The sequence below is a fragment of the Xiphias gladius genome, chromosome 23 (assembly GCF_016859285.1).
Source record: "Xiphias gladius isolate SHS-SW01 ecotype Sanya breed wild chromosome 23, ASM1685928v1, whole genome shotgun sequence".
Taxonomy (NCBI): domain Eukaryota; kingdom Metazoa; phylum Chordata; class Actinopteri; order Istiophoriformes; family Xiphiidae; genus Xiphias; species Xiphias gladius.
In genome coordinates this window covers 5807842-5823234 of record NC_053422.1, presented here as the reverse complement: position 1 = coordinate 5823234, position 15393 = coordinate 5807842, and the positions used below count along the sequence as shown (strand labels likewise).

The 15393-nt window shown below is 39.7% G+C and overlaps 1 protein-coding gene across 12 annotated transcripts in view; it reads right to left on the bottom strand.

Annotated features, from left to right (window-relative positions):
- Nucleotides 1–15393, bottom strand: part of LOC120785007 (LIM and calponin homology domains-containing protein 1-like) — a 97464-nt gene that overhangs the window by 22632 nt on the left and 59439 nt on the right. For 10 of the 12 annotated variants that reach the window (XM_040119236.1, XM_040119240.1, XM_040119235.1 and 7 more), the window contains 3 exons: nt 14216–14414; nt 5010–5268; nt 2015–2272 (listed from right to left, as the gene is read on the bottom strand). In XM_040119236.1, the coding sequence (XP_039975170.1) occupies nt 2015–2272; nt 5010–5268; nt 14216–14414 (716 nt within the window). The remainder of the gene's footprint in view (nt 1–2014; nt 2273–5009; nt 5269–14215; nt 14415–15393) is intronic. The other 2 variants (XM_040119242.1, XM_040119244.1) reach the window with 1 other exon arrangement.

Sequence of the window (15393 nt, the reverse complement as noted above, 5' to 3'; positions counted from 1 at the left end):
CGGTCATCACGCAAGAGAATCCCCAAGTAAGGCTGGTATCTGGGCAGAGTTAGTGTTTTTTTGTGTGGTGTATTTAGTCAGTGTGAAGAAAGTGTTACTCACTTTCATCTGTGGGTTTGCACACTGTGATTCAAGTAGAATTTGGTCCTAGACCGCTTGTTATCTTTATTTTGTTTGCTGCCTCTGTAAACAGACCGTGCATGCTCTATTTTTCCTCTCTGTCTTTCCCTCTCCAACTCCCTCTGTCCTAATCTCCTCACTCTCCTCAGCATAGGGGCTTCAGCGCTAGATGGGAGGCTCACATGCTCTTTCTGTATGCACCTAGCTCTCACCTGTGCACCTACGCACAGCCTCTCCCTCTCTCCCTCTTGTTCAGTGCACAGCCATGCATGCACGCACGCACACACACGCACACACACACACACACATTGATCATTTTAATTTCTAATTATAATTCCAAAATTTATGGTAAAATATTTGTGAGACTGACCATTTATGAGACTGATTTGATAACCCTGTTGCACCTACGCAGTTTTGTTTTAGAGGTGGCAACACTAAAATGTACAAATTCCAGCCTTAGTTTTCTTCTGGAAAGATACAAGCTGTTACCAGCTAAAGAAGCCCATATCAAAGCCTTTCACAAACATCCTAGAAATCCCCCTTTTATCTTGGAACACAGCTATACACAAGTCAGATTTCTACTGAGGATTCTTTACACTCCCTTGAAATGCTGACAGAAAACCAGTGCCAGAAAATGCTGTAAACTGGGGGTGCGATTATAATAATTCTCCAGAAGGACTGTGAATCAAATGTCTGCTTGACTAGAAAATAACACAGAATAAAGCTGAATTGTGAAAGAGACCTAAACAGAGGCATTTTTTGAGAGAGAAACACAGCAACTACTCATCACATTGGACCTCTGAGCTGTAAAATATACAACAGCATTGTGTCTTGACAGCTCATAATCCTCACCTGGTTACCTGACACCAGCTGTAAAATATGTGGCCCTGGGCAGGCCTGCTGGGTAAAGAACCTGTTTAATAACAATGTGTTCCTCTTCCTAACTCACTGTCATGGTGCTTGGGATAAGAATGGCAGCGGAAATGATGATCTGGTAATGGCAGTGCCAAAAAGCGAAGTGGCCGGATGGAAACACCAGCTGTGAAAATTGGAACCATTTTCTACCACATAAACAGTTCTGATGAAAACTGTTTACACTTAGGTCTGTAGATTATCCTCACTGATGGGAACATTGTTTTTGGACAGATGTGCTGCTGGTGAGATTTTAAAGTGTAATTTTAGAGTGTTTTGAGTGGTACAAATAAAAAAAGAACAATTCCTTTCACCTGGACTGTATGGTGGTGCAGGAAGGGGTGTCAGAGGCAGTGATGCAGCAGAACCAGAGACATTGCCCTTTTTATTCCATGCATTTATCTTCCTCGTCCACACCTGGTGCCTACATTACCCGCAATGCAACTCGACCACCCACAGTTTGCTTGGAGATTTGGGCCTGTTATTCTGGTAGCAGCTAATGTAGTCTTGGACTATTAGCCTCAAGCAGAGATGAGGAGCAGCTACAGAGGTCTGGTAAGCTCACTTCCGTCCAACTCCACAAACCCAGAATTTTTTCATTTTCAAATGTAGTCTTCAGCCCCAACCAAAGCTGCCTCGAGTGATATCATTTGAGATAATTTATCAGGCACCGCGCAGCTCCCCCTGGAGCCACTAAAGGCTTTATATAATGTTTTTACATATGAAGTAGTACTTCTCAAGACCTGTAAACGGAGTCTGATGTGTATAATCAGTGAAGTTTCCCCTTTAGAAGCAACATGCAAAAATTCAAAAGCTATTTCAACTATTTCTCTTCAGAAAAATATAAACAATAATTATAAGAAGTCTACCATGTTTTTGATTTGATTGATTTAGAGAAACTACTAATGAGATATAGCTATAAAAAGGGAAATGGGCCGATGATTTTAGGTATAGAAAAAAAAACAAGAATTAAGGTGAAGACCTTTGTTCAGAGGTGACCATCAGATGAGTTATATTCTTCGTGGGGGGCTCTGCATGGGGTTGGGGGACGCTACAGGGCAGAGGCTCACTTCTCCTCCTCATGCTCGCTGAAGGGATCTCAATGCAAGGTGTGGATGCAGTCTGCTCCCCTTCCTCCGCATCCTTTATACTCTGATGCTCCTGCTGAATCTGTGTCTGGGGTTTAAGGTGCGGGGTGGGACGTGGACTTGGGGCGTCTAGGCCAGGGATCTCACTTGGACTGTTACATCCCCCATTCACCCGCACAATGCACATGAAAGGAAGATGTAATCACATTGGATGTGGATCACAAGATGTGGAAAACACACAAATGTGGTGATGGATAAGTAGACTCACATAAAAGGAGGCAAAAGGGGAAACACACAAATACATTTACAATATGTGAAGGAAGGAGATGGAGAAGGAGAAAAAGGGAAAACAAATGCAAAATCAATGAATACATGTGCTTTGATTTAACATAAAATGATGAATGAATTTAACAACAAGGGAAATGACAGATTAGCAGCGCACACTCGGCGATACCCACAGACACAACACACTTACAGTACACATTTCCCTACTGTATATCCACCTACTTGCAGCACTTTTTGGACCTCTGAACCAACTGGGGTAAGACCAATGAGACTGCAGATATTTGTTCGACCTCCTGCTGCTGTCCCTCTATACAGCCAAATAATGATACATCCAAACCTCAAAACATTAGCCTTCAAAAGCTGCTTCCACTCAAATCCTAACACTCGCTTACACTACACACAGCCAACACTGTGCACACCGATACAACAACTGATCAAAGCACATTACGGAGTCTTACTTAGCCAGCAGAAATTTGAAACTTCTTCAGTGAGATCCACTGTAGATGAAATGCTTAATCCATGATCCCAGCGCTCTTGCATCGTGACATGCCAATCCAATAACTGCCAATAGAACCTTCAGCCTTTAATCTGCCTCATTTTTTTTTTCATGTATCACATTTCACACTTTTGCTTCAATCAGAGTCTGAACCAATGAAAACGCACATCTGGCCTCCATCAGCCACTCCCATCTATACGGCACTGGACAGAGAAAAATAATCAACTGCTGAATGGTTTCATTCCAGACATCTGCAATTTGACACAAGTGACACTCTTGCAGAATTGTTAAAAAAACCAAAAATCAATCCATAAGGATGTTGGTGGGAATTAAAATATCAAATAATAAACAACATAAGATTTGTTTTCCAACACCTACAATAGTTCTGCAAAAATCTCATTTTTAAGTTTCTTCATGGTCTGCCCCTCCACCAATATATAGCTCCTTTCTGTCTAGAATTTCTCACATTAATTTAAACATAAAATGATGAATGAATTTAACAACAAGGGAAATGACAGATTAGCAGCGCACACTCGGCGATACCCACAGACACAACACACTTACAGTACACATTTCCCTACTGTATATCCACCTACTTGCAGCACTTTTTGGACCTCTGAACCAACTGGGGTAAGACCAATGAGACTGCAGATATTTGTTCGACCTCCTGCTGCTGTCCCTCTATACAGCCAAATAATGATACATCCAAACCTCAAAACATTAGCCTTCAAAAGCTGCTTCCACTCAAATCCTAACACTCGCTACACTACACACAGCCAACACTGTGCACACCGATACAACAACTGATCAAAGCACATTACGGAGTCTTACTTAGCCAGCAGAAATTTGAAACTTCTTCAGTGAGATCCACTGTAGATGAAATGCTTAATCCATGATCCCAGCGCTCTTGCATCGTGACATGCCAATCCAATAACTGCCAATAGAACCTTCAGCCTTTAATCTGCCTCATTTTTTTTTCATGTATCACATTTCACACTTTTGCTTCAATCAGAGTCTGAACCAATGAAAACGCACATCTGGCCTCCATCAGCCACTCCCATCTATACGGCACTGGACAGAGAAAAATAATCAACTGCTGAATGGTTTCATTCCAGACATCTGCAATTTGACACAAGTGACACTCTTGCAGAATTGTTAAAAAAACCAAAAATCAATCCATAAGGATGTTGGTGGGAATTAAAATATCAAATAATAAACAACATAAGATTTGTTTTCCAACACCTACAATAGTTCTGCAAAAATCTCATTTTTAAGTTTCTTCATGGTCTGCCCCTCCACCAATATATAGCTCCTTTCTGTCTAGAATTTCTCACATTAATTTAAACATAAAACACGCGGGCTGGAGACTACATCATCATATACAGCATAGCATATACATATACAGTTGCAGGACTTTCTTTAGACAGATTTTTCGGGTACAGGCAGAAATGTGGACTTTCTCTGCCAGAAAATTTATAACAAGCACGAGTTTTAAAGGGTTTATCTGCAGCAATAGATTTCGGGCTGAAACAGGTTCATGGTTGTACAAACTGTCCTGCTTATTAAGCCATTACAATCCTTACTACCAGTATCAAGGACCATAACTTGCTCTGCAAGTTAAGGTTAGTTCAGCCAAGTCATTCAACTCACCTCTGTTATTAAATGTAAAATATGTAAGCCTGCGCCAGAATTTACGACAAATGTACTGTATGTAGGAAAGCCTGTTTTGTTGTAAGTTATAATGTTCTCTGATCAGAAAGACGCAATATTTAATGTAATATTTGCGGGTGCTCTGAAACAACCCAAATAATTAAACACCTTATATCTAAGCCTGTGCAAAATCTTGTGGTTGAGTGTGTCATTGTTATTCTCTAAGCATTCTCATAAATTTTCCAAACTGTAGTACAGAGTTAAGTTTCACAGGACACCATTCAATCAGTGAAACATTACACTCTAGTTAGTAACGTTAGCATGTAAACTGTATAAAACAAGGGCCAGATTTTGAACAGTTTGTCTAATGATTAACTGAGTAACCAAAGTAGCCTACAAAAGCTTTATGTTGTTTCACTCTGTCATTTTTAAGCCTCTCTCATTACAATCACACTCACCGGAAAGGTCTGTCCCCCCCTATAGGTGATGTGGCAGTACTCCAACTCTTGCGTCCTCCCTCCTCTTTATCGTTTTTCTTTTTGCGGAGCGGCATGGGAATGTATCCACTCTGGTTGCTCTTGTTGGGAAGGTACTGGTTAAAGGGCATGGCAGTCCGTGGCTCGCTGATGGACGTCCGCCGTGCCAACATGTCATCCTTACGGATGTCTGGCATCTTCCTGTGGGGGGGACCGTCGGACTCCGAGTCGCTGCCACGGCCTGTTCAGAGGAGCAGATGAGGGAACGAAGGAATTTATTAATGGTGTCATCGAGCTTTTATGTGCATCACAGAGAAATCCTTGCGCAGCTGATTTCATTGCAAGGTCAGGTTTGCAGATGTACTTCTAAACACAGGTTGAAACCCATAATCACCATACAATAAGCTGTCTTTAGAAAAGAACACTAGCCATTTTAAAAATAATATTATTATTGAAGAGACAGTGACAGTTAAGTAGAGCTTCTTTTCATTATCTAGAGATGCAATGAAGGATAAACTTATTCCAGTTAGAAAGAAGTTTCACTTGTATTTTCTGATAAAGGTCACTGACCGAAAGCTTAATTAATATATGTGAAATTACTTTTAAAAATATTGAGGAGGCAATTCAGCATAGTAGCACGGGCACTGCCACTTGAACATTGACTTCCATAACCTTGATGTTATGAAGATCAAGCTATGATTAATGGGAAACAACTTATCTCAAGAAGATGTGGCACTGTATTCTGGCAGTAAAATTAATTTTCAATTTGAAGAGATTCAAATTTTAACAACACAAACATTTGTTAGAATCCAAATTACTTTGAAATTATATACTCTATGGTATCCCCTTTAAATGTTTACATACAATGTGATTAAACAGCCATCTAGTAATTTTGACGCACTTATGATGAAGCATATGAAGGCAACAGTCTCTCTGATGTGTTCAATCACTTTCTGAATGATAATGTGTTTTAAAAACGACCGTGATTCCCCTTTAATTAGCCCAGAGAGCAAAAAGCACCCAGGCTGCTGAGTCATTGTCAGAGAGGGACAGAGAGTGAATGGGAGGGAAAGACAGAGAATAAACCCAAAAATAAGCTGAGCAGAGAAACTCTTTATTGAGGTAGTAGATACCCCAGATGTCTCATCTCTAAAATATAATATTACTTAAAATCTGCATAATTTATCCCCAAGTCTTTACATCATATAGGCCTACAAAACAGAGTTTTGTAGTGATATCATATGCAGTGCATTCCTGCAGCTGAACATAAATCAACTCCAAGCAGGTTGATGGCCTGTTTTTCTTTTTTTTTTTTTTTAAACAAAGCAAGTAACATAAATCATCACTGCATTTGCATTGTGCAGCTCGTGCTGACGAAATTCTAGCCTACAGTTTCGGAAGAATTCAGTTAAGATGCCTCTGTGTCTGTCTGCCACAGATTTTAAACACATTGTTAGCTCTTTAATGTCAGCGGGAACACCTGGCTCTGCAGAAGTGCATCGCTCAAGGACTTTCCCTGCTTGGCGTCTGAAATTCCTTTGCAAGAGTACATACAGAGAGAGAAATGAAGATCAAGCTCACTGAGGACGTCACATGCTTACAATTCCACTGATCTATCATTAGCATACCAGTGATTCCCATCTTAATTTAGCCCTGTTTTGGTAATTTTATTCCACATTCAATATGTTCAAACAGCAGAAAATGGATACCTGCAGCCTTGCTTTACCCAAGGTCTCCCAAAAATTCCTCTCCAACATGGTCAGCACATGGGCTATTGGAATTCCCCTAGCTTTGGATGCATGTGTACTCGGTCTATGACATATGAATTTAGGACTCAATGTATATATTTTCCAAGAATAAACCCACAAATTCAACCAAAACTCAAAAAAATCTTCCCTTGGTTCTGAACAGATACACGTGGAAGCAACCACAGCTATCAGTGGGGGAAAATCACATTTTGAACTTGTGAAAACCTCTCTATGAATAGACTTATTCATTTTTATGTGGTCTAAAAGATTGACAGATCGAGGTCCAAAAGAGGCCTGAGGTATCTGCAACTCCATCAGTGAATGGTTCATTTATGACTCTTAACCCATCAATTGGAAACATGAGTGACTCTACCATCCAAGTCTATCCATCTTTAAGCAACAACATATGTCTTTATGGGGTGATCTCGTCTCTCTGCACATATGGTAACACTGAAGCTTAAAAGAACGTTTGTTATGGGTCAGTGCCATATTGTACCAGAGCTTCTCAGAATCTTATTTATATATCGATATTCATCAACATACAGTCATGCTACAGGAAAAGTAAAAGCTGTGGAGTCCAGTTAAATATGCTTTATAGTAACTTGGTATAGCAGATCGGTGAAGCTTTGGAATACTTTGCATGTGCGCAATGAGCTGTTAGAGCAATACTGTGTATCTGTAGAGTTTGGAAGGTGGACTTAAAAAGGAACAGTGTGTATGGTTGAGAGGGAATTATGCTTTCATTAGTGTATAATCACCTGAAACTAAGAATCATTGTATTTTTGTTAGCTTAGAATAAGCCCTTCATATCTACACAGGGAGCAGGTCCTCTTCCATGGAGCCCACCATGTTGCACTGCCATGTTTCTACAGTAGACCAGAACGGACAAACCAAAGATGACTCTAGAGAGGGCCTTTCGCGTTTTTATGTTACCTGAAGGCCACTGTAGGTTCTTCTACATGCTCGGAAGGGAGGGTATTCAGTTGGTTGCCATCTGCAACCTAAACGCTAGATGCTACTCAATCCTACAAACTGATCCTTTAACAGCATGTTTTCCCACAATAACGGGAACTGCAAATGTTAGCATGCCCGGCTAATTATCTTACTATCTACAGTAGTAACCTAGCATTAGCATTACCTGGAAAGCAAAGGAACAAATCATTAGCTAACTAATATAGCAGGTTATGTTAGAAAAATCTTTGTTCAGGACATGAACATCGCCTGAGTGGGAGCCAATCCAGGATGCTACAATATCAGATCGTTGGTTTACATTATTAGCTCTGTCCTGCTTTTAGCTGTTTGATTTCAGCAAGTTCACAATCCAGCAACCCCAGCCAATGTCACCCGAGATAATTACGTTTGCCACACACATTGATTAGCCCATTGGTTAGTACTAAAACAACAATAAAGCATAAATCTAACTACTGTGGTTACATTGTGTCTACAATAAGCACCCAAATGGGGTTATGTTAGAATTAACATTTTAATTAAAGCTACAGTTTTATTTGCAATAGTTAACTATAATACTGGGGCTAACTAACCCTGCTCTGCAATACAAGAACAATTATGCTTTTTTTTTTTTTTTTTCTAAACACATCGACAACGATCATCAACGGGTGAGGATGTTGACTTTTTTTGTGTAAATTAGCATCCAAGCTACAACAGCTAACATTTGCTAGTGTCAGCTGTCATTTCAGGTGACAAAGTCAGTGACAATGCCTGATGAAGATCTGCATTAGATTGAAATGTTGTTCTGTTGTAATACATTTGCTGGTAGCTATCAGTGCAGCGTGCGCAGCTTTTGTCGGGCTAAAAATGAGAAGCCTCCTTTTGTTTACTTCTGTGTAAAATCAAAGACCCATTCTTTAAAAGATAACTCAAATTTTGAGTGGTAAATCTGCCTCTGTTATAATCTGCGTATGTGCCAGGGCTTAGCAAAGGGTCAGTTCAGATATAACTTAAAGACATACGACTTAAATGTGCTCATTACTATTCTATGTATGTCTGTGTGTTTTTAAACATTTTCTGTCAGTTCATACTGATGTTTGATAGGAGTTATGTCCTCGAACAGAGTGTATTTCAGATATGAGCACCTAAATTTGGAGCTTGCAGTGGTACAACCTTTTAGAAAAACCTGAATGCTGGACTTCAGGGCAATATTTTCTACAAAACCCTTAAAAACATCTCAATGACACCATTCAATGTATTATTTCAAACAGCCTTTCACTGACATCAGGTATCGTCCTGCAAAAATTGAATGAGAAGAGGAAGGGCTTTACTATATGACCATGAGAAGCACAAACTGCTTCATTGATCAAAACTGTATCCATCTACAAACTTGACCCAAACACAAGAAAATCGCCAGTATTGAATTTCTTTCAGAGATTGAATTATACTCTCTTTCCTTTCCCCCAGCTACTGTCAGGGTGAAGTCAGTTTACAGGTCTGAATAGTAAAAGGGCTTCTACTAAAAGGTCAGGGTAGGGGAAACCTTGGCGGGTTCAGTTTCTGTAAATTTTAATAAATTGATACTCTTGTTCTGCATGTACTCAAAGTTCCCTGTGATTGGCTGATAACGGCATTGTTACTCTGTTCTCACTTCTCTCACTTGTGCCTCCTGGGTGTGATCTGAACACTGATATTGTGAGAACCACAATAATGGCTAGGGTTTAGAAATCTGATCAGGCATGCAAATCTCTATCAAGCTGTTGAACTAAATATGTGGGTTTTTAAAAGACTAACCTTGCTGTTCTCCTAAACGTGATTGAGCCACAAAGTGCTTCTGACAGCAAATAATTCAACAAAAACATAAAGAAAATTTCACCATTATGTTATTATATATCATCAATCCGTAATGTTCAAGGCATTCCAGGAGTCACTTCCCCAACCTGCCTCCTCATTTTTTTTTTTAGCAGTTTCCTTGATTTTCTTTAAATTTTTTTCTTCAAGTTTACTTGGATCAGATGTGGGTGTATGGGATTAGGAGCTGCTTGACAATGCGAACAATCAGCTTTGGGTTTCACATGCTGTTGGAGAGATTAAATGTGGTATTGTTGTACAGTAAAAGAAAGAAGTTTTAAATAATGTCATGTGGCAGCTTTGCATTCTGGTCTAGTGAGGCAGTGGAAGGAGGAAATGGTGTCTTTCACTCCTTTGATGGACTTCACCTTGATTAATCGTTGAACGCCATTCAAAATGTTTTCTTTAATGCACTTGTTTTGGATTCAGAACATCCGATACCAAAATCTAGGGCTGACTTTTTTTTCCCAGTCAAATAAAATACACTACCAAACAACTAGATTCTTTTTTTCTGCTTTTAGTAGTAGATATTGTACTAGAGTGGAATTTTCTTATTTCTGCAGATAAAGCGCCAACTTTCACAACATCAACTATGTTTTTGGATTATTTGATTGTTGGTGACAGCAGTTTAGGCTTTGGATACGGCAATTTCCTTTGCACTTCCCTAAAAACAAAAACACAGTCAGACAGGATGCTTGGCCTTGCTCTGTATTTTCCGGCATGAAGTTCAGAGAAAAAAAAACAAAAACAAAAAACACACATTAAAGTTCTTAACGACTGCTGTAACCTTTCATAAGTGGTCATCAGAATTTAGAAAGGTAAAACTCAAATAGAGAGTAGTAATCAATATCTTTCAATGACAGCTAAATTGTATTTTTTAATTCCATTTATGGCTTCAGCACACAGCATAAAACAGCCTCACAGCTGTTTTGCAGTTTGTGTTTGTCTTGAAAAACTGTTGTGCTGACATGTTGGATGCATTAAATTACATATGCTTACATGTGTTTATCCACACAAAAACCTATTATACACCGATAAAGCATTGTATAAAGATTATGTACATGCTGTCAGACCTTTATGTTCTGTCTTTTCTCGTTAGTTAGTTTTAGTATCTGTACTTCCTTAGTGTACTATCCACCAGTGCAGTCTAGTAGAGTGCACTGATTTCTGAATCATAAAGGAGGTACAACCACCTAAAAACACACTAAAAACTGAGGAAATACTTGATTTGATACTTGACGGGGAAATATGCTGTAGAGAAGAAAGTGTAGAAGTAAAAGTGAGAAATACCTAACTCTACCTCGTACAATTTAGAAGCATGCTGGGAGAATTAAGATTACCTGTCAAATGCACAGAGCATGAGCCTGTTTCCATGACTGTCTGACTCATGAATTAGTGGGTAAAAAGGGAGGTAAAACCCATCATACATTAATTTCCTTGCATGGTACTTCACATTTAAAAACATGTTCCTGGAAAAATAAAAATTCTCATGAATCTTCGTACACTTCATTTGATGAGTTAGCCTACCCAGTATTAACTATCAGTTTCACTATTCAGACAGCGAAGATATAACATTATATGGAATGGTAACCTTTGTTTTCACAGGGAAGCTGGTAGTTTCGTCATTGCTGACAGATCAGTCGTGGGTCAGATCAAAAATCACTGAAAGCCTCCATTCATACAACCACACCTATCTCTCTTCCTTGTCTAAATATAACAGGACACTTGATCTCTTCCTCTCTCTTGTGCTGTCACTCAACTCATGCCACACTTCCACAGAGCCACCAAACAGCCGTAGCCCAGGACAACAGGCTCAAACACTCAACACAAAGACACTTTCACTGAGACAGGAAATTCTCAGTGAAGTGTGTCATAAATTGAAATGAGACTGCACGCTTGGACAAGTGAACACACACACACACACACACACACACACACACACACACACACACACACACACACACACACACTTCGACATGTGGACTGGAGGAGCCGGGGATCGAACCACCGACCCTCCAGGTTTGTGGATGACCTACTCTACCTCCTAAACCACCGCTGCCCCTATGCATATAGAAAAGGATAGAGAGGAAGAAGAAAATTTATTTATCATACTATTACTTGTCTAAAGGAGGAGGGATAGTTATGTAAAAAATATTTTAAATTAGAAATATTAACTAGTCTTCTGTACAGATTTCTCAACTTCCTTTTGGGTAGGCTGGCTGATGTGCCTTTAAACAATAATGTTAGTCAAACTCTGTGTCTACAAGCCCCAACAGTGCCGAGGTGTCCTTGAGCAAGACACTGAATCCCTGCCAGCTGCTGCTCTGTCACCAAACCTTACCTCTAACCTACCAGTGGCAGGTGGGCAATTCAAAAAGATTATTGAATCACGATATTATTTAATGATTCTGCCTTCTTAACAGCCTTACATGTACATAAATTAAATCTGTAATTCCAACCAGGTGATTTAACATCTTGCAGAATGTTTTACCTTTAGAACTGCAGCAGAAAAAGACAACCCTGTCCACATTTCTATAGTCAGTTGAATGAAAGGACAGGAAAGGGTGGTGTGGCTGGCCCAACAACAGCAAAAAACATTTAAATGTCGGTACAGTAACTTGTATTTAATATTTATATTACAATGTTGAGCATTTATCTGATGTTCTCAAAAAGAGCTACCACTGAGCAAGTTCAGTGTGTCACAGTGTTTAAACTACAGCTAACAGTCTCCAGTTTTTATTCCTCTCAGACACATATTTGATGTGCGAATAACAAATTATTAAGTGTGACTGTAACGTTTCATCTGATTGAAAACAAATGGATATGTGGTTACAATTCAGATCCTTTTCTATTCAACAACTTTTAATGCTAGACAGATTTGTTCAGTTTTTCCAGGAGAACAAATAAATCTAATGTCTTATGTTTTACATCACCTGACACTGTCAGAGGATGTCATCTTGGTGGAGCCTGTGGTAACATTACATAACTGAAATGTGTTTAAAGCAAAAACAGATGTGAGTATACGTTATTTTAACTTGGCTTGAAGTTTTTTGACACTGCAGATTGACACTGCAGATTGACATCAGAGCAGAACAGTTATGTAAGGAAAGTATACAAGCTGCTTTCAAAAAGATGGTGTAAATGATTAATTAAGTGATAAAACACTTGATCCCTAATATGTAAAAATTTTAAACTGCACACACGGAGTGCCCTCTCTACAAAAATTGCGAAGCAGTTTTGGATACAAATAGTCATCCCAGAACAGGCTTTCCTAAAGCAGCACCAGAGGCACAAACTGCCTAATTTACAGTGAATGTACACTGTGTCTATATACTAAATTTGACCTAAACAAAATCAACACTGCCTGTAATGAACTTCTTCATTTGGCTGTAGCTAAAATGAAACAATGGCAATAGATTGACTTCAAAACAGCACTAAGATCGTTCACGTTATGTTTTGGTAGGACGCAAAGGTGGGGCCATCACTATAAATGCAAATGTTGTTGACTGACTGACTGAGTGATGAAGTTACACCATTGGTCGGCTGGCCAAGTGTTAGGAATTTTCCCATTGACCATTGCTCTTCCAAAATTAATTGGCCCAAACAGTTTCTATTGTGTCATCAGGGGGCGTTTACAGGCAGTGTTGCCAACTCAGTGCCTTTGTTGCTAGATTCATCAACTTTTCACACCCCTTTAGCGACTGCTTTTTTTTTTTTTTTTTTTGCCAAAAAAAAAAAAAAAAAGGATCAAGTGTCAAACTTAGCAAATTTTTGGATAAATCATAGCTACTTTCCGTAGAAGAGAGTCGCCAGTATTGCCCCCATGAGGGTGAGTTGGGCCATCCCTCCGCAGGCACACCTCTATGCATCTGATTCAATTGACAGCACAGCAGCTGCCACAGACGTGAATGAGCTTCTAACGTTCTCTCTGAATGATCATTTTACAAGTAAGTATAGCTGAAATCACAGCACAGCTGTTGTCTTTAACTTATGTGTATGGTGATTTTGTCAGACAACGTCGTGCTTATGAAATCAAGATTTCAGCAGTACAGAGCAGCAGCTTGGAAATGGCTTGGAAGTGACTACTGGTTAACATGTAGTCACTTTTTTCATACTTGTTCCGTTGTCTGACAACAGAAAGACAAAAAACATGTAAATGAAAACAGTTTTATTGGGAATTCGGCTCCATCAAAATACTGTATATGTGAGCACAGAAAGTACGAGAGAAAGAAACAGATGAAGCGCGGTCCAGCTAGATACTAGGTTTTGACCTAATCTTGTTTCAAATAGCCTTTGACTAACACTGGGCGTTGTCCTTTGAAAACACAGGGAGGAGAACACCAGGCTTAACTACGATAGCACTAGAGGGACAATGAACCTCATTTATCTATATATTGTATCTGTACACCACAACTGACCCTAACAAAACAGCCAGTACTGAATTACTTCCCTTCCTCAAGACAAATGGCTGTTGAAAAATGACACAATGGCTATTGAACAGATTTAACCTGCAACCTTTAATTTAAAGGCTGGTCATTCTATCCACAATATCACACTTTCACAATAAATCAAAACTGGTATTGGTAATGTTCAATGTGAAAAGGAGAGTGTAAAGTGTATAAACAGAGGCCTATTTCCTACCATCGCTGCTGCCGCGGGCGACCAGGACGTCCGGCGACGGGGTTTGTCGTGAGCGTGAGCCGAAGGAGTCCAGGCTGTCGAAGGAGTCCTCGCGGCCGTGGCGTGGGGGGGAGAGAGAGTCGCTGCGTTCTGAGTCCCAGCAGTCGATATAACCACTGTCACGGATGCTGCGCTTAGGGCTCTCTGCCTCCTCCACCTCCTAAACATTTACATACACACCCAGGTTACATTAAATGCACAGAGGTGTGTGAAATGCATGTATACAAAAGGAAAGCGACATAACATTTGGTGTAAAGTACTAAAAGTAAGCAAAGTACCCAAACATTGAGAAGGGATTCCCTTTCCACTCATCAGTTGTCACTTACTGTAAGTCTTTAAACTTGTGTTGTGTGTCATGTCACACATTCTTCCCCACTGCAAACATCTTAGTGTAACTCTGCAGTCCTCCTGCACCCATTTATCCATCAACCTCTGCATTTTCTCATCTTTTCTTCGGCCTACATCCCTCTTCATCACTCTCTCTTCACCTCAGGGACCCCTCCCTTAGTCTGTCTATGGTTGAAACATGTCTATGCAGCTAATGGAAGGTGGGGAAAGGCCTTTCCTGTCTACTGAAAGACTTCCTGTTCCTGACCCCGGTACTGTCTGTTATGTAACTCCCAAACCCCCCAACAAAGTCTTTATTATGCTTTCAAGTAGGTTCTACTTCCATAGAATTTCTGTGTGATTTATCTTTGTCTGACATACACCTAACTTGCTTTGTAAAGAAACGACATTGCAAAGTCAGGGTTCACTGGTCAGATTGGTGGATGGGTGTAAACACATCCCTTAGAATCCGATGATCAAGGTTGAATTTCGAGATTAGTTTTCTCCTATAAGTTTTTAACAATTTCATTTTGTATCTTATCACTGGCAGAATTTTAGACCAAACTTCAACCAAGCTGTTCTTGTTGCCCCTCCCTACAACCTATGCATTACCTCTCAGGTTGTGCTCACTCAATTTGCACACAAAAAACCCTGATATTACTGGAATTATCTGGCTAGTTTTGAGAAATCTCACAGAAAACCTATGCAATTAAAACCAAAACTGCATGGTTAGATACCACTAGTGGCTAGTAAGAAAAATTTGTTTTTTCTCTAATTTCAGTGAACCATCCTTTAACTGCTGCACTTATCCT